Source organism: Parasteatoda tepidariorum, chromosome 9 (genome assembly GCF_982258835.1).
Source record: "Parasteatoda tepidariorum strain Cologne lab strain chromosome 9, Ptep-v5.0, whole genome shotgun sequence".
NCBI classification, from domain to species: Eukaryota; Metazoa; Arthropoda; class Arachnida; order Araneae; family Theridiidae; genus Parasteatoda; species Parasteatoda tepidariorum.
The window spans coordinates 40,938,178-40,960,982 of NC_141763.1; the positions used below are offsets into that span (position 1 = coordinate 40,938,178).

General features: G+C 30.3%; 3 protein-coding genes across 3 annotated transcripts; all 3 read right to left on the reverse strand.

The window, feature by feature from the left end:
* Nucleotides 1-3,146: 3,146 nt before the first annotated feature.
* LOC147804001 (general transcription factor II-I repeat domain-containing protein 2A-like) lies at nt 3,147-7,921 on the reverse strand. The gene is made up of 2 exons (XM_087151372.1): nt 7,917-7,921; nt 3,147-3,972 (listed from the first exon to the last, which is right to left on the reverse strand). The coding sequence occupies exons 1-2, from the start codon at nt 7,919-7,921 to the stop codon at nt 3,147-3,149; spliced, it is 831 nt and encodes a 276-aa protein (XP_087007498.1).
* Nucleotides 7,922-8,356: 435 nt separating this feature from the next.
* Nucleotides 8,357-9,853, reverse strand: LOC147804002 (speckle-type POZ protein-like). Its single transcript, XM_087151648.1, has one exon. The coding sequence runs from the start codon at nt 9,494-9,496 to the stop codon at nt 8,507-8,509; it is 990 nt and encodes a 329-aa protein (XP_087007774.1). The 5' UTR covers nt 9,497-9,853; the 3' UTR covers nt 8,357-8,506.
* Nucleotides 9,854-16,099: 6,246 nt separating this feature from the next.
* On the reverse strand, nt 16,100-22,341 carry LOC107442710 (uncharacterized). Its single transcript, XM_087151647.1, has 2 exons — nt 21,815-22,341; nt 16,100-17,700 (listed from the first exon to the last, which is right to left on the reverse strand). Exons 1-2 carry the CDS (start codon nt 22,285-22,287, stop codon nt 16,644-16,646), a joined length of 1,530 nt encoding a protein of 509 aa, XP_087007773.1. The 5' UTR covers nt 22,288-22,341; the 3' UTR covers nt 16,100-16,643.
* Nucleotides 22,342-22,805: the final 464 nt, after the last annotated feature.

A 22,805-nucleotide genomic window follows, 5' to 3' on the forward strand; every position in this document is an offset into this window, starting at 1 on the left:
TGAAAGTATGTCAAATATAAAGAAACAATTGCAAATAATTATATGTATTAATTATTTTTGTCAGAAGCTCATAAGAGATAAGAATCTTTGTCTATCCAATTAATCCGCAGTAAAATGCTTAGAGCATAACACACTATTATTGGATGCTGTGAGTTCTTCTCTGTGGACATTTACTTCCCATACTTTTTGTTTTATCTCATCTTTAGGAAATCTACGTCCATTAATACTGGGTGGTTTTAAAATTATTATTAGACAAATAAAAAAAAAAAAGAAACGTGCTGAAAAATACGTAAAATGTTTTTTAAAATTAAATTAAAGTTGAAACAATTAACTGAAATGATTTGAAAAAGTCTCATAATACTCTCCACATTTAGTATCTGATTTTTAAAATGCAGAATATGTGTGAATAAAAAATTAGCAATTTTATATTTGAATTAAATAATTATGTAAATTGTTACTAAAAAACAAAGTAATTTAAAAGAAAATGTGTGTCTTCTATTAGTATAACGAAGAATTATTAATTCAGGTTCAGATCGATGGGTCAGCTTGTCCATGAAGTAAAGGCGGACGATACGCAATGCTAACCACATTGTCACTATTATGACTGTTGATCATTAAATTGTGCTAGCTTAACCTTCATGACTTTCAGGCACTCAACGGGATATTGTGGGAATGCTTTGCTTTAAGAATTGTTAATACTTTACTTATCTTTTATTTTTTCTTAATTTTTATTATAAAAATATTTAGTTAAATTTTTAAAACATATTTCCCTATCATTTATACATACTTTACAATGAAATCCTTTTATAATTAATTTTAATCGATGCATAATTTTTCTTATTTAGATTACATATAATAATTAAAAAAATTTAAAAGGACAACTGAAATAGCAATTTTTAATTTTTTTATTAATATATATATATATATATATATATATATATATATATACACTGGTATGCAATTCATCTTTTACATAACTTTTTTATGGTTTTAGTGTTAGTCCTAATTTTTCTGATAAAAATAAAATATTTTGTTTTATTTTTAAAATAAATATTAATATTTTTACATGCTGCACAATTTAGGAATTCTAGTTTGCCTGTCATGCGATAATAATTTATTTCAACCAATGCATATAATTAAAATTTTAGTGAGTTAACATAACATAATAAAAGAATTTAAATTAAAATAGCAAATTTTTGTTTTGTTATTTATCACTTTATTTTATTTAAAAAAAAGTATTACGAAACTCCATATAAGAACATATTATCTACCTGTTGTTTGAAATATTGATAGTTCTCGTCTTAACTAACATTTTATTTAAAAAAATTAATTAATGCTAAAAAAAAAGAACTATTTACTTTTTATTTCTAGAAATCAAAATAAAATACATATAATAATAATAATAATAATAATAAATAGCTATTCGTTTGACAATCCTATAAACAATTATTTAATAATAGGGCCTATTATTAATAATATAACCTATAATAACCTAGTTAATATTTTTCTGAATAATAAATGTACAGTAATAAATATAAAACTCTCTACATAAATATGAATATCCAAACAATTTTTCCAATATAATAAAAAAAGTGTTCTTCGACTTATAAATTTTATTTAAAAACGCAGTTTTTAAAAAATAATTGTATTTTTTATCCAAAAATTTTTTTTTACATGAAATGTACTTTCATATCTTTTTAAGTCTGTACAACTAAAATATATAATTAAATTCGCTTGAAATAATTAAAAAAACATTATTTTAACTCATCATTATAAGTTACAGAGCGAAAATAAAATGCGATTTGTTTGTAAACATTGGCGTGAAAAAAATGCGCCAAATCCGATGCGCGTGCTCATCAAAAAAGGAGTAAAAATATCAGAATATTTATATCAATATGGAAGTTAATTGTAATGAAAATGCCTATAAATGTAAAATACATTATAATCTATTAATTTAAATAAAAATATAAGAAAATAATAGCTATTTTGCTTGTTAAAAACCAATTAAATTCATTTCATAACCTGACGTGCTAACATAAAAAGTGCAAATAAATGTTTATAAGTGAATATAAAAATCTTATTTGTGAAATGTAAAATGTCCCCCTTTAAAGAATTTTTCGTCACACCCGTATCCACAGCAGTATACTACCATTTTTTAAAAATTTTATAGTTCAAAACGCAGCTCATCAATCCACCTCCATAGTAAAAGACTGGGGATAGGGTTTACTGGAGGAAAAGTCGTCCAGGAATCACGTGACGATGTTCTTTGCAACGAGGGATGGGGGACTCTAAGCTGTGAAACGCAACCACTTTTACCTCTACCCCCTCTAAAACAGAACCAGAAGTCTGCCCCCATCCTAGACTCAAAGAGCCGGTAAACTAGCTTGGCGCGATTTATCACCAAGGGTTTATTGCCAATGAAATATAGAACAGAGGTGTCAAACTCAATTTTGCAGAGGGCCATATATTAAATTTAGAATCTGTAGGCGGGCCAGATTCAAATAAAAAAAAATGTACTGAATTATTGTAACATTTATTTATTTAATTACATAGTATACAATATACGGTTGTTAAAAATCCTATCAAAGTTTTAAAAGAGGGTAATTATTTTGAGCTGGAGGATCCAGATACCTGACTTCTCTTGTTTTTGATAAGCTCATTGATGTCCGGTTTCATATTTGCTGTAATTATTTTAAGAATTGATTGGAGATGTTCATTCGTAAGTCTTGTGCGATGTTTGTTCTTATTTATTTTCATGACGGAAAACATCTGCTCACATAAATAGGTGCTACCAAACATGCACAGAATGCGTGCTGCATGCTGTTGTAATTCCGGGTAGTTATCAAAACTCTTGAAATATTGTGTATAAAATGTAAGAGCGTTAACCTCTTTAAATTTTTCTTTCAAAATACTGTCCGATTGAAGATCTACCAAATCCATTTGCAAATGAAATGGTGTCGTGCCTGTGAAGCTTCAAAATGGAATGGACTGTTGAAAATTGGGAATTCCATTTCATTCATTTTGTGGAAGTCTTCAAAACGATTGTTGAATTTCGTGATCAGATTTTGCAGAAGCTGAGAATATTGATCCAATTTTTTTTGGTTCACTGTGCCAAATGATTTTAAATGAGGTAAATGATCCAAAGTTTAATTTTTTATCTGATTTTCCCTCAGCCTCAACTTTGTTTCAAAGGCTTGAATACATGAATACATTTGAGTGACAATCACATTTTTACCCTGTACCTTTACATTGAGATCAGTCAAATGTTTATTCATATCTACCAAAAAGGCACAATCAATCCACCAGTCATTGTCGTAATCAATGGGGTTGCCTTTTTCTAACATGAAAGCTTGAAAATTGTCACGTAATGCAAAAAATCTTTCTGAAACTACTCCTCGACTGAGCCAACGAATTTCGGTGAAATAAGGGACATCAGAAAAATTTTCCTCCAAATCTTGTAAAAACTGCCTGAACTGTCGGCGATTCAGTCCTCTGCTCCTTATAAAATTTACTATTTTAATTATAGGTTGCATGACATGGTCCATTTTTAAATGTTTTGATGCCAATGATTCCTGATGAATTATACAGTGAAATCCCACAAAATTCCCTGATGTTTTCTGTTTAAATTTAGTTGCAACGCCCGAATGTTTGCCAGCCATGGCAGGAGTGCCATCCGTAGTTGTGCTGCTAAGTATATTCCAGTCGAGTTCATATTCTGCTATCAAATGCTCAATTGCAGAATAAATATCATTTGCTGTTGTAGTACCTGTCAATGGAACGCACTTTAAAAGTTCTTCTGTAATTTCAAAGTTACTGTTAATACCTGGTATAAAAACAGCAAGTTGAGCTGTATCAACAGTATCAGTGCTCTCGTCAACAACCAGTGAAAAGTTTGTAAATTCCTTAATTTTCTCCTTCAGTTGAAGAACCAAATTTTGAGATAAATCATTTATTCTTGAAGCAACAGTGTCTCTTGAAAGCGAAATATTTTGTATTATTGACTTTTGAAATGGAAAGGAAACATTGGCTACTTTCAACAAACAGATTTTAATAAAATCACCATCAGTGCAAGTTTTTGATCTCTTGGCGATTGCAATGCAATAATGCAATAAAACTTGATTTCAGGGTATCTTTGCTCTCGTTATTAGCTTTAGTAAACATCGATTGTTGACTTTGAAGTTTAGATCTTAAAGATGACAATGCGCCCATTCTTATTTTTTCAGTGTAACAATCGAATTTTGATTTATGATTCGTATCATAAGGTCTCTTCAAATTAAACTCCTTACAAACAGCAACAGTTTGATTGCAAATCAAACACAGTGGTTTACCTTTCCATTCTATGAAAGAATATGTAACTTCCCTGACTCACGTTTCGCCGACGCACTCCTTTCATATCGATAAGAAAGGTTCTAGCCTAGACTCAAAGCGCATGGAAGATTCCGCTTGTTGCTATCTCTCTGGTTTGTCTATCACTCCCTGCCCTTGAAATTACTTATAAATGTAGTGTGCGCATTGTAAAACTTCCGTAGAGGAATCGAGTGAAGTCTAAAAGTTCTAAAAAACATGATTCGTCTTTCTGTGACACATTGCGATCGCGGGCCGTATTGATACGGCCTGGGGCGTATCTTTGACGTGACTGATATAGAACAAAAAATATAGAGAGAAAAAGCAACCTCACATGTGAGAGGTTCGCTTGCAATATTTTAAATTTTTTTTAGTTATAAACCTTTCCACTTGGAACTGTGGACCGTATTTGAAAAAAAAAAGAAAAAAAAGAGATTACAAGATCATAAGGATGTTTGAAACAGCAAGAAGAAATAGCAGAATTATATTTTCGACAATTAAAAAGTTTATGCACATTTTTCTTTAAATTTTATTTTTAGAAGCAATATCTATTTTCGAAAAATAAATTTTAGTTTTATTTAAAAAGCATTTTTGCAGGAATTTCTTGTTTTCAGAAAACATATGTATTCTTTTTAAAGGGAATTCTTATCTTAAATAGCATTATTTATATTTTGTAAAAACTTCTTATTTTAAAAAAATATTGTTTTTTTTTTAGGAAGATTTAATTTTTAATATTGTTATTTTCAAAATCCCGATCTTTTTAGTGCATACATTATATCCAAATTTGATATCTTAAAAAAAAAGTATTTATCACTCAAAATTTCCTTGTCCTGAATAAAGAAAATTGTACTACTTATGAAAATTGCACCGCTTAAATTATGCTGAATACCCGTTCTTCGTACGAGGTGAATAATAAAAAAAAAAAAACAGTCAGCACTGAACAATACTACGAAATCATTCACAAATCTGAAACGTGAATACTGTAACTATTGAAAAGTTTAGTGGAAGAACCAGGTAAGTGAAATTCTTAGGGGTAACTTATGAAGCAGTGAAAATAACAGGGTGGTTGCCTCAATATGAGTAAGTTAAATGCAGCAGAACTGTTTTTGCTTTTACTTTAATTTAAGCATAACTAATTTTATTTTATTTTATAACCATCGTTGAACCTCCGACCCAATTTTGGGTTTACGCCTACGAATATTCAACCTAGTAGCCTAGTAATTTTGAGAGCAACACAAAACAAGGGATCTCCTGGATCAAACTAGCGTTCGTAAAAAACTTTTTGATAAAACCAACTCGCATTTGCGTTGCACGGGGTAGAAAACCACGAAAACCTCAAACGGTTTGTCTGACTGCAAGAGAACTCTAACCCCTGATTTCCTACCACTGAATATTACGTCAGCGCAGTGATCGGTGAGAGCCTGGTGCGGAATTCATATAGATTATCTACATTTAACATCTCTTGCCATGAGGCTATTTCTCACGGACAACTCACAGTCAAAATTTACGGTTATCAAGAAAATTTCTCCGGATCATGTATATATGAGCAATTCTACAAATAAACGCCAATTAGGCGGCAATTATTCTTTTTTTGGCCGCCTAATTGGCGTTTATTTGAGAATCGCTCATATATTTTTAAGTAAGACACTTATTTCCACAGTATCAATGTTAAAACTGCGTATAGTTTTAATACAATTAATTAATATTTGGTGATTATTTAATCTGACTTGGCGAATAAAAAATAATTAAATATTAAAATACGAGCAATAAACTCTTTTCTTGATCAAATAGAACTGTAAGCAAGTAAATACACTCATATTGGATACAAAGTTTAAACATCGATAAATAGGTTACTTTTCAAATTAGGATGAAGTGTTTTTTACCATTTTTTTTTTTACAAGGGGCTATTATATAACATTATTGTAATAACATTTTTCTCTCCTGGGGCCCAATAAAAATTTAAAATTTTAATCTAAAATTTAAATTTTTAAAATTATTTTTAACTACAATGGATATGTTAAATAATACAATTTCTTTTAATCTTGTAGAAATATAAAAAAATTAAAAAAAAAAATTTAAAAAATTATTTTATTGGCACTGTTTTAGTGATAAAGTACCATTTAAAACTGCAAGTTTGGGATAGGAAATTTATTTTTCAGTAGTAAAAAAAAAACTATGATGCATCAGAATCAGAGATAATCCCCACACCACGAAAATTAAACAAATGTAATAATTGGATGTGTAACTCTTGAGAAGATAGCCTTTAGAAACTCTTTATATTATGCTTCACCGTTAATATGAAAGAATATTTAAAATAGGGTTCCTTAAAATTTTAGTATTGAAAAATAAATAAAATAAATGAAGAAAGATGAATAAAAAATTTGCATTAGATATGAGTTATTTTCATTATTATGTATCTTTAAAAATATATTTTTTTTAAAAATTCTTCAAGGTTTAAGAAAATTCAAATGGTTTTTCTACATAACATATATGTCAGTTAAGGATATGCCTTGAATGTATGTTCAAGTACAAAAATATAAAATCATAAATTATTTTAGAAAAAACAGTATTTTAGAAAAATTAAAAGGTAATTCCAGGTCCAGCTGTCTGAAAAATACCGCATAACCATCAAAGAATGACTTTCCAGAAATAAAAAATTCCTCTTTGAACATATTTCACAATTGTGTAAGATACTCTAAATACAATGTCATAAGAGAACTTAATAAATATATAAGTTTTCGCATACTTAATTACTGCCGCCAGGGGGTTTCTATTTTTCTACACTTATTTAAATTTTTTAAACTACACAGTTGAATTGTATGATTGAATAGATTGACCATAAAGACAATTCCGGATAATAAAAATATATAAATAATCATTTATAATGTCATATATTTGGTTGATGATGTACAAGGTTTTTAACCTCCCTAGCAGATCAAACAAACTAGTAATTTGCACTTTTTAGTTACCATCTAATATATCTATTAAAAAAAAATTTATTTTCTACAAAAGCAACATTTTTTATTTTAAACTTTATTTTGTTTCAATATGATGGTAAAAGTGTAGTTCTCATATCCCCCTTCTTAACAAGCACGAAATCTAAATTAATTTTTCATTTTTCAGTTCTTATTTTTTTTCTTCTTCATTTTATAATACATAAATTGCTAAAAATAAAAGACTATTTCTATCTATAATTAATTTGAAGCACCAATTTTTTATTACGCTTCATATTTTTTGAAGTATCAAAAATTTCATTTTAAAATGTTATTTCACCTCCAAAAAAAAAAAATTTATTTAATATTTAAAACATCATTAAAATGAATTAATTTTATAATCAAAAGTTGTTTTTCAGAAATTTTAATTTAATTTGCTGCTATAGAACCTGTTATTTTAATAATTGCATTTAAAACTTTAGATTTTTTTTTTAAACAGAATTTCATAGAATTTTTATCTATTTTATATCTTATTCAGAATTTAATAGTAATGAAACACAATTTTCTTTTTTGTCTTAAGTAATTAAACGAATTTTTTGCCAAAGTGTAATGAATTTGTTACAGGGACTATCTCCATACCTCATCTTGATCTTAATTTTTTTTCTCCATCATTTCGCAGTTCTGATTCCGTTTGAGAAAGAAAGGGTATATTTTTAGATTATGTGCCGCCAAGTTGCGATTCCCACATTGGCGGTCATTGGTAGACCAAGTGACCATAATCTTACACTAACCCCTACGCCCTGACCAGCCACTCCTTTTGAACGATTGGGAGGAGGGGGGGGGGTGTCAAACACAGGTGTGAGGATGAAAACTGCAGGTACACATTGAGCTGAAACGGATTTCAGGAACTTATTATATAAAAATAAATGATTGATGCATTTCGTAAAAAAATTAATAACCACTTCATATCCCATAACATAGGAAGCACTTTAATTTAATCTTCTCTCGAAATAAGAAATTTTATGGGATTCAAAGCAAAGTTTCAGATTTTAAACTTAAGTGATCTTAAATGTAAGCTAAATAAAGAATTTCATTGTAATTTCACAACTATAGTTTTTAAAACATCGATAAAGATAATAATAATTACAGTAATCTAATGTATTCACAAAAAAATCATACTTTCTCTCGCAATCTTCATTTAGTTGTATAAAAAGAAAGTTATTAAATTTTTATTTTGGAATAAAATTAACAGCGACATCATACCCAATCATCGGATGAGTTTTAACGAGTTCTTTCCAATCTTCTCTCGGAACAATTTTTTTGATGTGATTGACCGCAAAATTTATCGCAGCAGTTTTTAAGTCTGAATCAGAGAAACTGTAGGACAGTTTGAGTATTTCACACACTAAGTCCACAGACAGGAGAGAAATTACTGCATCAGTACACTCAACCTTTAAAAATACAACATCATATTTATCAACTAAGTAATAAAGTTTTTTCAGAGAATCCCAAGACTTGTTTTCAAGCTCTCCACCATATAAATATCTGAGGAACAATTCAAAGACTTCAGGTGCTGCATCCGTAATGGTAACGCTGTTGGTCTTGGATTCCATGAAATCGTCGGTCATCATTTTCATAAAAACAGGAGAATGCGCAGAAAGGATGATTTTGTGAACAGGGAAGGATTTATTACCTACTTTGAAGACAAAATCACTGAGCACACTTTGCTCGTAGATTGACTTCAGATTTCTTATAACATCAACACATTTGCATGATTTTCTTTCATTACCTGTTGCATGTGATGATTGACCTTGATGTAAGATTCTCATTTTACATTTTATAGTTAAAGTTTTATTACACATTTTTTTATAGTGTCCATTTCTAAGCATATCTCCAGTTACAGTTGTAAAAGTAACGTAATTCATTTCACTAGTAAAAACCTTGCATGGATATTCTTTAAAAATAGATCCATCGGAATAGTTCACGCTAATCAACACTGCCAATGTTGGTGAGATTCCAACATTAGAGAGTTTTACGAGTTTCAGTTTGAATACATAGCAATCCTCGTAGTAGCCTTCTTCGTAATAACAGGCTTCGAAACGAAATTTTAAATTTTTACCAGAGAATGGCGCAAAAGTTGGCGTTACAATAGTCTTGAATTCAATGGGATCAGCAGGTGTAGATATTGTCCAGGCTCCTACGTATTCATTCTTAACCATATTGGCATAAAATGTTTGATACCAATATTTCAACGAAACATTTTACGAACAAGTTGATGCACACATAGCGAAAGCTCAAATGAAGAGTAATTTTGTAAGACAATAATTATAAAAGCTGATTCACTCGGTGATAAAGTTATCTTACAGAAAGAGCTGAAAGAAATATGCCGCGTCAAGGTTAAAATCGCATACACTGTGAAATAAAACCAGCTCTACCGCGGCTGGAAACAGTTGGAGCGTTCTCGTCAATCGCCAAACAGCTGTGCCCGTATGTTTTTGTTTTGTTTTCGGTATCACTTATCTATCATTCACCAAGTTAGATATGGGTACGACATTTCATACTTTCAGTTAAGCGGGTCTCCATTAGATTCTTCTACATTAAATATAAAGCGTATTTTTTGTCACAGCACCGACATAGTCGTTAATATCTGTTAATTAAATTGTGTATATAAGATTTTTTTTAAAGGTAGTAATAAAACTAAGGTAAAAAGAATTATATATTATTACCTCCATAACCACTTGTATGTTTCGTAACTTTCATTAAATGTATTTCGAGTAATGAACTTCTTTTAATACTCATCCACTAATTAAAATTAATAATTTCACATAACTTTTAATCCTTAATAATGAAATGATTATTACAATAAAGTTTGTTTATTTAAAAGATTTCAATTTTTTTTATTGTTTAGCAGAGACTTTGTTTCCAATTCTATATTCATTAATTAAACTTAATAGTTCTGCTCGCTAACCATTTACAATTTTTCTGAAATTTGTATTTAATCTTCAGTTATTATGAAATTCTTTATATATTTTGCGACGTTAAGATTATTTAGCAATAATACGAAAAGCTGAAATTTATAAAGTTATAATATTTGTAAATCAGAGCTCATACTAGGTAGGAAAAAGGGCAGGGTGAAAAAGTTTTAAAAAAGGGCATTATTATTCTAAAAAGGCAATAATTTCTTTCTATGGGCTTGACACGTTCTTTTAAAATAAAATTTCAATTAGTAAGAGAAAAAAAAACTTTTTACTTTACAGAAAGTAGCAAAACAATCATATTAATTACTAATTTTTATTAATAAATTAACATATAAATCAAGTTAATGACCTAATTAGCTTAGTAATTTATTTAAAATGCATGCATAAATCAATAAAATAATAAATGTATGTAGTTATGATTAAATAATTAAAATGATTAATAATAATTATGATTTAGTAAATAATAAACTTTTCAGTTATTAATTTTATTATAGGCACTTTAAATAGTTTAACAATATAATTAAAACTGCATTTACATTTCCCTCAGGCGAAAATATTGTGTTTTATTTAAATCTTATTTAGAAAGTTTTTTACATTTAAAGTTTTTATCTAACTCTATTATTTTTTCATTTATCTTTAGTTAAGTTAATATTTTTTGATTCACATACAAATAAAAATGAATGTTGTCTTGCTTTGCATATTTAAAAAATTATTTCAAAAGAAATATAACTTAACATTAAACACTCAGGACTTACAATTATAAATCAAGCAATCACTACATTTATTTATTAAAAAAAAACTCCTATGAGTTGATAATAAATTAATCTAATTCTTAAATGTGAGTTTTATAACTTATTATTTATTTAAACTCAGTACAAACATCTAGCCTCTGTTGTCGCCAATGGCCCAATTTAAAAATATAGTTTTTTTTAAATAAATTTTCTGATATTTTCATATGAAAGAAAGTATTAAGTTCGAGAATTAAAAATTTGTGTTTAAAAAAGTTGTTAAAAATTATAATTATTATTAATATTTGACAGCTTGAAGGTTTTAATTAAAGATTGAAAATTTTTTAATTATGTTATTTTTTAATTATGTTATTTTTTTAATTATGTTTTTAATTACTTCATTCATTTAACAGTATTTAGGAATCTATAAATATATGTTACGTATGATCGTTGCAGAATAACCTGCACGCAATAAATGTAAATAAAATATATTTTTAAAATTGTGCATTATCTATTAATTGCATTTATTATTCTAATATTGAAAGAGTATCAAGGTATCTATGACCTCCATAATAAATGAAGTATTTACGGACATATATATATATAAAGGAATTGAGTCAATGTTTCACGAAGTTTAAGATCACATCTCATTGCAAAAAATGTAATTGGATTACTAGCAATTAATGTTGCGGAAGAATAAATGCAAAAATTGATTATTCCTTAACAAATAATCACTAAAATAATGTTTCCTGATATCAGTAAGTTTTATCGAAAGAATGAGATAATTACAAACATGAAGATAACTGGCATGGAGTCAATAGAAAACCCAACTTACATTTTAAATAAAATATTTCAAAAGATTAAATGATAGCGAAAAAGAAAACATTTTCTTAATGATAATAAAAAGAAAACAGGTATAACATAAGTTATCAACATTTAGGCTTATCGAAATAAAACACTGATATACACTGGTTATCATAAATTAAGGAAAAATCACAAAAATAGCGATAACTCTTTCAAAAGTAAGCCAAACCGTGCAAAATTTGCATATGTTGTCCACTAAGAGTAGCTGAGTAAAATTGCAATATGCAAATTAGTGGCGCTGCACTCGGCTTACGTCATCTGCCTGGAGCATAAAAGTCCAAGTTTGAGAGAAGGCACACAAATTTTACTGTGATTGCGACATTGAAAATCTGAGATAGCCAATTCGTAATAATGACCTCTAGGCATCATTTGCCTGAAGAACTACGATGGAGAGCCATCGGGAGACTAGAGGCAGGGCAGAGTCAATCAGAAGTGGCCAGATGGCTAAATGTGAGTCCATCTGTGGTTCATAGACTTTGGAGGCAATTTCAAACCACAGATTCGGCATCTAGGAGGTTCAGTCAAGGACGGCCAACTGTTACGACCAGTGCCGATGACCGATATTTGACATTAAGTGCACGCAGGAATAGAACCGCTACTCCGACACATCTTAGATCCTCTCTTGCTGCAGCCACCGGAAGGTTGGTGTCAACGTCAACTGTGCGCAGAAGGCTCCACGAAGGTGGTCTGTATGCGAGACGACCAGCCATTTGCGTGCCGCTCACATCACGCCATAGGAGAGACCGTTTGCAGTGGGCCCGACAACATGTCCACTGGACGTCAGATCAATGGAGGCCTGTTCTCTTTACGGATGAGTCCAGGTTTAGTCTAGAAAGTGACAGTAGACGTTATTTGATATGGAGAGAACCTGGGACCCGTTATCATCCATCAAACATCCGTGAAAGAGATGCATACGGAAGAGGCAGTGTCTGTGTTTGGGGAGGCATATCCTTAGGAGGGCGCACATACCTCCATGTCTTTCCAAGGGGAACCGTGAATGCTCAGGTTTATCGAGACAACATCCTTGATGCTTATGTGCGCCCATATGCCGGGGCAATTGGTGATTGCTTCCTGTTACAGGACGATAATGCAAGACCACACAGAGCTCGCATTGTTGATGATTATCTTCAACAGGAAACAATTACTCGCATGGAGTGGCCAGCTCGATCCCCGGACTTGAATCCTATCGAGCACGTTTGGGATGCTCTAGGGAGGCGTGTATCTGCCATCAATCCGCCCCCTCAGACCCTTGCCACGCTTGCAACTGCTTTACAAGAGCAATGGCTCTCACTTCCTATTGAACTGATAGACCGCATAATTGAAAGCATCACACATCGCTGTTTGTGCTGTATTGCTTCTAGAGGCAATCATATTCCATATTAAAGGTACTTTTTCTATTGCAAACCGATACTTCCAATTTGTTTATTTTATACATGTGCTAATTTCTATACTACTATTAATGTCTGATAATTTCTTTTTATATTGTTTAATACCTTACTATGTGTTGTATATTGTGGGTAAGTTTCATAAAATTCCATGTGTAATTTCTTGAGTTATCGCGATTTTTGTGAATTTTCCTTAATTTATGATAACCAGTGTATAAACAGGATAGAAAGCAGAAATATCTATTCTAAATATTGAGTGATTTAATCTAAAATATGTTAAAACTGTTGTTTTTATGTATTTTGTAAAATTAAATAAACACCGTGAGAAGTTTCTTCATTAAAAATAAAGTTTCTTCCATCTAAATCCTAAGATTTTAAATAAAAAATAATAAGTGCAAATATTATTTCAATATGTTTCATATTTTCCTCTAAGATATTTACAAAATGAATAAGAAGTCTTAGTCTTTAAATTTAATCAATTAATCTCATAAACATAAGTATTTTACAGGAGATTGAATGAATAATGTATTTTTATTTTGGGGATAAAATGACTTTCTTCAAATTTTATTTTATACTATTAAAAAAGTTCTTTTTAAAAATGACGACGGCATTGTGGGGGATCTTCCCTCATAAAAGTATTATACTGTCATATATAAGTCTGCAGAAGATTATTCTGATGTATTATTATTTGTTATAAAATTTTATTTTGTGAAGGAAATTTGTGGAAAACTCTTTATCATTTACTTATATCGCACTGCCGCCCGCTGTGAGCCTTGGCCTTCCAAACAATATCTTTCCAGACTTTCCTACTTTTGGCTTTTAACTTCTAGTTTTTCACTTTCAGTGATAAGATTTTTGGTAGTATCGTCTGAAGAGGAAAAATTATTAGGACGGAATACTCTTTTTTGAAGAGGAAAAATTATAAGAACGGACCACTCTTTTTTAAAAAGAGATGATTTATTTCTATTTATTTTAGTTATCGCTAAAGGCGATTTCAGAAGTTTTATTTTTAATTAGACACATGTGAGCCGTCTGTCATTATGGAAGTTACAAAATCTTCTGCCGGTTGGGGCGCTGACGCGCATGCGCGCCAACATCATCCGAGCATCTCTTTTTTCAGTCTTCCTCTTGGTTTCCAGTTAAAAGGTTTTCATTTTAAAAGTTTTCTTAAATTTCTATTACCATTTAATCTTAATATGTGCATTAATCATGCCAAACGTCCGGATTTAATAAACCTTATCATTTAGAGCTTTCTTTTAACCGCTTCCTTCTCGCTTCCGTGAAAATGATGGCGTGAGGTTTCGCCCTCTATTTCTTGCCCCCGTGATATTGATGGGCTGGAGTATTCAGCAGTTACACGCTTATAAGAATAAAGTTAATTCATTTCATTTGCCCGTAAAACATTTTATTTCTCATTTTACACACCAGATGGCAGTACCAGAATATTTTTAAGGTAGTTGTAAATAGTTAGTTTACTTTAAACTACTTGCAGCACTAATGAAATGCGTAATACAAATACAAAAGCCAAAAAAATAGGCACTTTTATGACCGTTTACTTGAAAATTAACCGATCATTAAGGGGATAAAAACATAAAACCTACTTAATTTGCTAGAAACTTTTTCAAGATATTTAAATCGAACTTTTTCCACAAGTTAACAAATACAATTCAGTTCAAAATTATGATTTTTTTAAAAATATTTTTCCGCGCATGCGTAGTATGAAAGGACTAAATTAAATACTCATATCTCGTCCAATTTTTAACGACAATTTTGCAAATAATTAAAAATTGCTCTAAAAATTTTGTATAATTTTATTGAATATTACAGCAAAAAAAAGAAAAAAAAACATAATACAAAAATATTAGTTTCTAAAAATGTCCATATCTCCATGAAAAAATTCAAGCTAAGTATACAAAATTTATTGTAACACTAAAAGTAATCGATACAAATTACAAGCTTATTGCTATATTTTCTGGTATAAGGTTTTCAAAAATACTTGTTTTCATACATAATTAATTATCAGTTTCTCAAACCTGAAAGCTTTAAAACTATAAGACAATCCTCTGAGTATTTCTTGAAAAATTTAAAACGGAAAGGGTCTCTTCCATAATTGCACGGTAGTCTACATACATATAGTTTTATATTATGTAGGTAATATAATATTATAAAACGAGTTATAATTTATTTTGAAAGTAGCTTGGATTTATTTTATGTTAAAATTAATAAAACAGCGAATTCGCTTTTTAAGAAAAATTTAAAAAAAAAACAGTAATTGATAACATAAATAGTATGTTGTTAAAGGGTTAGTTGAACATAGAAATTCAATGAGCATGGTAAACATTATTTAAAAAGTAATTAATAAATTTTTATGGTTCTATTAATGATTTGTGCCACTTTCATAACTAGCTAAGTACAATTTCCAGCTATTGAGCCGCGATGGCTCAGGGGATAGAGCATTCGCCTTCCAATGAGGTGAACCGGGTTCGAATCTCAGTCGATACGAATTCTGCACCCGGTTTGCACCGACTACAGTGCTGATGTGAAATATCCTCAGTGGTAGACGGATCATGGGTCAGTGTCCCCTTGCCGTCAGTCTAAAAGTGGGAGTTTCACATGCAGGTTATTTCTATCAAAAAGTCCTCCAGAAAGGCAAATTTCTCCCAATACTCCATCCAGGAGTTCCCTTGTTTTCTGGGTTGGTTTCAAAATTACAAGGCTACGGAGTTTAGCATTAGTAGTCGTAAACCCATAAAATTGGGTCAGTTGTTCAACGACGGTTATAAAATTAAATAAAATGTCCAGATAGTCTATTAATAGATTATATGTATAGGGGAAAACAATAAAGTTCACACATTTATGCTATACAGTTTCACGTTATTCAACTTTGCAGTTTATTGTTCATTTTTACTATTACAATATGTTTTTAAAATATCAAAATTCAACTTGAACACATTTCTACTTCTGTTTCTATAATAATTCTCTAAATAATGAAAAATTACTTCATATTTATTGAACAAAATTTTATGAAATAGAACGATAAATTTTAAAACACCCAACTCTTATTCACAATCAAGGAGAAGTTACGTATTAAATATACTTTACAATCTTGTATTTATTTCTCTACAACAAGCTAAAATAATAACACATTTCAATTTCCGTTACGTAATTTGATAAAAAAAAAAAAAAAAAACACAGATAGAACTGAAGATAATTACGTGTCCAATCAACACATTTTTATGTTATTTCATAAATTTAAACAATTAAAACTTTAAAAACATAAAATTTGATTTGCAATCATAGAACAGTTAGGTGTAAAGATACTTTTCAATTTAGTAATCACTTCTCTAAAATATAAAATTAAAACATACATGAAATAATAACTTTTATAAAATAATATTTTGAATATAAAGTTTATTTTGAAACAAAATCTAAGGTTACTTCATATCCAATCAACGGATGATTTGTCACAAGTTCCTTCCAATCTTCTCTCAAAACTATTTCCTTCAAGTGTTGAACAGCAAATTGTTTAGCGGTTGTTTTTAAGTGTGAATCGGAATAGGTATAAGCAGTTTCAAGTATATCACATGCAGAGTCTACAGATAAAATAGAAATTGCCGCTTCTGCGCATTTAGTTTTCAAAATTCCAATATCATATTTATGGGACAAGTAGATAAGTGCTTTTAATGAATCCCAACACTTGACTTCAATCTCACCTGAATACAAATACCTCAGGAATAAATCAAATATTTCAGGCGAGGCGTCCGTAATGGTCACGCTGTTGGTCTTGGATTCTTCGAACTCGTGGGTCATCATATTCTTGAACACTGGAGAATGAGCAGAGAGGATTATTTTGTGAGCTGGGAAGGATTGATCGCCCACTTTGAAAACAAAATCGCTAAACATACTGAGATCGTACATCGATTGTAAGTTTTTAAAAAAATCAAGATGTTTGTCTGAAGTCAACACTATGGCACCGAAGACCAAATGTGGCGATTGATGGCAATCACTAAAAAGCATTATGCACTTTATAACCAAAGCACCGCTTTTCATATTCTCGCCATGAGGAGAAATCTTTGGCAGGTTCGGATAATTGATTGTCTGAATGACCCGAATTACATCATTGAAAGTCAGTACATCAACGTTTAAAAAAGAACTGCTATTATATTCTGTGAAACGACATCCATTGGTGTAATTAACTATTACATTAACAGTTGCTTCTAACGATGGAGATATAGGAGCATTACTAAGTTTTACTAGTTTCAATTTGAACAAAGATAAAATAGATCCCCCCAAAGAAGAACTGCTGATTTGTTGATAAAAAGCTTCAAAATGAAATTTTATACTATCATCAGGCAGAGGCGAAAAAGTTGGGGTTACAATGTTCTGAAATACAGAGGGATGAGCAGGTGTTGATATTTTCCATTCACCTTCATATCGTTTGGAAAACTTTTCATTCATCTTGACAAGTCTGTTGAGATACAAAACAGCGAAGTTTAGATGCAGCTACTAATAATAGATTTGAAATGAAGGATACATTAGAAATGCGAAGGGAGGAAACAAATGCTATAAAAAATTAAAAAAAATATCAATAACACTGTCTCTAATTATCTTATCAATACGTTACTTCAAATAAAAGAAGATAAGGCTTGAATTGTTAGAAGATAATGGGTGTAAGGATTAATCATACTTAAGTTCTTTTGAAATCGGGTGCATTTGTAAGGATGCTACTAAAATCATAGCAATTTGCCGCTGAAATAGCAGTATGTTTCTAAACGTTTTGAAAACATTTTTAGTGGCAGCATTTTCCCCAGTATTAATAATAGAATGCATATTGGAAGCTATTCATTTTTATAGGAATATTTATTTCTATAAATAATCATACACACTTGAATAAAATACAGAAAAAGAGTAACTTTTCTTGAAAAAATTGAGAAAAAATGTAAGAACATATGTTTTGAAAGAAAGAGTGTTCTTTTCAAAGCAATTTAATTTAAAATAACGTATATATTTAAATTTGACCTCTTATTTGGTGGTTGCAAAGAAATAAGGCGCCTGGCATTAAACTATATCAAAGTTCACTTTTGAGAAATTAATTTAAGAAAATAAAAAATAATTAATATTTAGATATTTAAATTTTGTTAATTTTTAAAGAAAACTGAGGCCAAGAACTGTTCAATTTAATGTTTTTTATGTAAATTATAAAGGCTTATTTGAAAAGTTATTAAAAATATAATTTGTTAGTTAGTTTAAAAAGTTTTAAAAATTACGTACTTTCTTTTAAGGGGACGCAAGACATTGCGAACAAAAAAGTGCAATTTTTATTCGATAATTTCAAAATTTTAACAGAATGTTAATGTCAAATTTAACAGAATGTTGTTTACAGTTATTTAAATAAATTTAAGTGGTTATGGTAACCGTATAAAAATAAATATATCGTACCAAAGCATAAAATTTTTATTTTGTCACTAGAAATTTCTTCGATAAAAACGCTTATTAATACATAAAATTAAGGTATTAAGTTAAACAAATGTATTTTAAATTAAACAAGACGCATCAAAGAGTATCTGAAATTTTTTTTTATAACAATAAAACAAAAATTAGTGCGCAAAGAACTTTCTTAAGTTTTGAGAATGCTGAAAAAAAATTAAAACGAGAAAAAGCAACTGTGTCAGCCTATATATTGATGTATGGACCTTTATAAATTCATAATTTTATAACTCGTTAAGGAAAACTCCGATTGCAACACGGTTCATTAAAATGTGAATTCTTTTAATATCTTAAAAGCCAAAGAATATATTTTTTAAAGATTTTTCTCATTCTGGAACTCTGGTGTCCCTCTTAAAAACAAGGCTTTTAATGCAAGTTATTAAAAAAAAAAAGAAGCTGCAATTGAGAAAATGTTAAAAAAAAAATAAAAATAATAAGCGCGTAATTATTAGACAGGCAAAAAAGTAACATTTTCTTCTTTTCCTATTCTTGCAATTTCTTTTCAACCAGTTAAATATTTTTTAATAATAGTAGTAGAGTAGCTCTAAAATAATTCTAATTTTTAGTCATGCATTTTATTAAAATAAAAACAATAATATAGGAACTGGGATGAATAGAGGAAGTAAACTAGTAGTACCTTAAATCTTTTCCGCGTAAGATAACCTTACCCACACTCTGTGTTTTATTTGAGTTAAAAAATTGCATTTAAAAGTAACCTGAGTTTGAAAAGATGGGGTTTTTCCGGTTTAATCCCTTTTTTTTGTTGCTCTTTATTTTAAACAAAAGGTTTAATAATAATTTAACCTATAAATTAAAAGTATTTAAGTTATTTTAAGGTACAATCATGACATGATATTTTTTTAAACTAATAATTAATGATATCAATAAAAATTGATACATCACTAATACGTATCATATAAATTAAAGATTGATAACACATAGTTAACGTTAATTGAAATTTTAATGATTGATAATTCTTGATTACAATTGATATAAATTAAGACTAAACAAGTGGCGGAGAAACAAAGATCACTCACCGGAGCGTTATGCGTACTTTTCAACTTTTCTACTCCAAGGCGGCAGCTCTACTAATTCCTAAAATAATGCAACCACCAATGAAAGAGGGAACTTCGCCAAGCTCACCCTTAGGCGCGCTTTATCGATGTTTTGGCGCACTTACAATTTTTGGGACTTTCACTCTGTGTCATCACCTTCGCTCTGTATCAAAATATCAACTTTGCTTTCAACAAAACATGATAACATGATAAAAAAGAATAGCTGAAGATTTTCAGCAATGTCTAACCATTTTTTTGTCAGTACATGAAAAATATCATACTTCAGAATTATTTAAAATCATCGTTTAACTGTATTCAATCTGCAACATTTGTAAAAATTTAATTAATAAAATGATCATGTTTTTGTACCCGAATTGCATTAATACATACTTTAAGGAGATGATGAAAAATTTGAAGTATTGTGTTCAATAACGACATTAATAAAATTCTTGAAGTGCTATTTAACTGAATATTTTATTTAAAATCAGTTGTCGACGACTCTCTTTCAAGAAACGAGGGCGCTAATGAGAAACCATTCACAGACTATGAATACTATGAAATTTCAGGAAAGCTTATTCCTATATCTCGAAAATCATGGGAAGTACTCTTTTTACTGATTTATGTAAGCACACATTAATTGCTTAATAGGACCATCATGAAATTTATAAAAACGAAGGTTTTCTTTTTAAAATTTTATAATACATTTGATAACCTTTTCTTAAAAATATCATAATTGTGTAAAGAAGCAGCACTTTTTGAATTGATGAGCGCATGAATGAAAAAAAAAAGTTTTTTCAAACTTATAGCGTTTCTTGAAAAACAAAATTTTTCTTATTAGCTGATATGATTCGATGACTATTTATGTAAACAATTGAAACTTAAGTTGTTTAAAATATTTTTTTTCTTAAGAAAACCAAACTAGTTTTTTTTTTTAATTTTTAAAAAAACAAAAAACTTTGTTATAAAGCACGATTCTACTCCCGGTGGCTTAGAGGTAGCGCTTCGCTCTCCCGTGTCACAGGTCCTGGGTTCGATCCTCGGGCTGGGCATGATTGACTCAGCCTTTCATCCCTTCAGTGGGTCGATAAGTGAGTACCAAGCATTCTTGGGAACTAAACACTGCGGGTTCCGCGTTCGGCTGACCACCTAACCGGAACATCTGCTCCTGCACCCCAGAGCCCAAGGTCAAGAAAACTGAGATGGGCACAGTAGGCCTTTGCCCTCTATGGGCTGTAGTGCCACTGAATTTAGCTAAAAGCATGATTCAAATCAAATTGGTTTAAACCAACCAACTTTCAAAATAACATTGATTAAATAATAATAAAATGAAGGAGAGTTTTTGTATAGGTTCTCTGAATAGATTGAAGAAAAAAGTCATAATACAGGCGCATGTTTTGAAGAGAAAAAATTGGATTGAAATATTTAAAAAGAAAACACTAGTAAAACTCTTTACGTGCTGTAAAACCGAAAATTATTTTCATTCAGTCAACACAATTTTAGTACTGATCGTTAAGACACGGTTCCCAGCAGATCACCGAAGTCAAGCATCACTGGCTGCGGTCAGTGTGCGGGTGGGTGACCACTTGTATCAGCCTGCGCAGGGACCAAAGGTGTGCTGTATTGGTCCTCGTTAAACTGTGCTACCGTAAAGTGCTCCACTTCGCGCGCAGGTCGTCGAGCTACCGAAGCGGGGGTGCCATCCCCTCCGCAGAGGATCAAAATTGTGATGGCATGTCTTCGGATCATCCTCCGGGATGTTTCCCAGACCGTCACCAATAGCCCATTGTGCAGCTCTAGTGCGACGTAAATTAACAACAACAACACAATTTTATGCTATATTATAAATTTAAACAATTAAAACTTTAAAAACATTAAAATTTGATTTACAATTATAGAACAGTTATGTTTAAAGATACTTTTCAATTTAGTAATCACTTCTCGAAAATATAAAATAATAAAATACATGAAATAATAACTTTAATAAAATAATATTTTAAATATAAAGTTTATTTTGAAATAAAATCTAAGGTTACTTCATACCCAATCAACGGATGAGTTGTAACAAGTTCCTTCCAATCTTCTCTCAAAACAATTTCCTTCAAGTGTTGAACAGCAAATTGTTTAGCGGTTGAAATTAAGTGCGAATCTGAATAGGTATAAGCAGCTTGAAGTATATCACATGCAGAATCTACAGATAAAATAGAAATTGCCGTTTCTGCGCATTTAGTCTTCAGAATTCCAATGTCATATTTATCGGACAAGTAGTAAAGCGCTTTTAATGAATCCCAACACTTGACTTCAATCTCACCTGAATACAAATACCTCAGGAATAAATCAAATATTTCAGGCGTGGCGTCCGTAATAGTGACGCTGTTGGTCTTGGATTCTTCGAACTCGTGGGTCATCATATTCTTGAACACTGGAGAATGAGCAGAGAGGATTATTTTGTGAGCTGGGAAGGATTGATCGCCCACTTTGAAAACAAAATCGCTAAACATACTGGGATCGTACATCGATTGTAAGTTTTTAAAAAAATCAAGATGTTGGTCTGAAGTGTCTACACTTCAAGTGTCTACACTTTGGCACCGAAGACAAAATGTGGCGATTGAAGATAATCATAAAAATGCATAACACATTTTATAACCAAAGCTTCGCTTTTCATGTTTTCGCCATGAGGAGTAACAGTTGGCATGTACCGAAGATCTGATGTCCGACATTTTGTGCGGGTGGCCCGAATTACATCCTCGAAAGTCAGCACATCAGCGTATGAAAAAGAACGATTATAATATTCTCTGAAAGAACATCCATTGGTGTAATTAACTATTACATTAACAGTTACTTCTAACGATGGAGATATAGGAGTATTACTAAATTTTACTAGTTTCAATTTGAACAAAGATAAAATAGATTCCCCCAAAGAAGAACTGCTGACTTGTTGATAAAAAGCTTCAAAATGAAATTTTATACTATCATCAGGCAGAGGCGAAAAAGTTGGGGTAACAATGTTCTGGAATACAGAGGGATGAGCAGG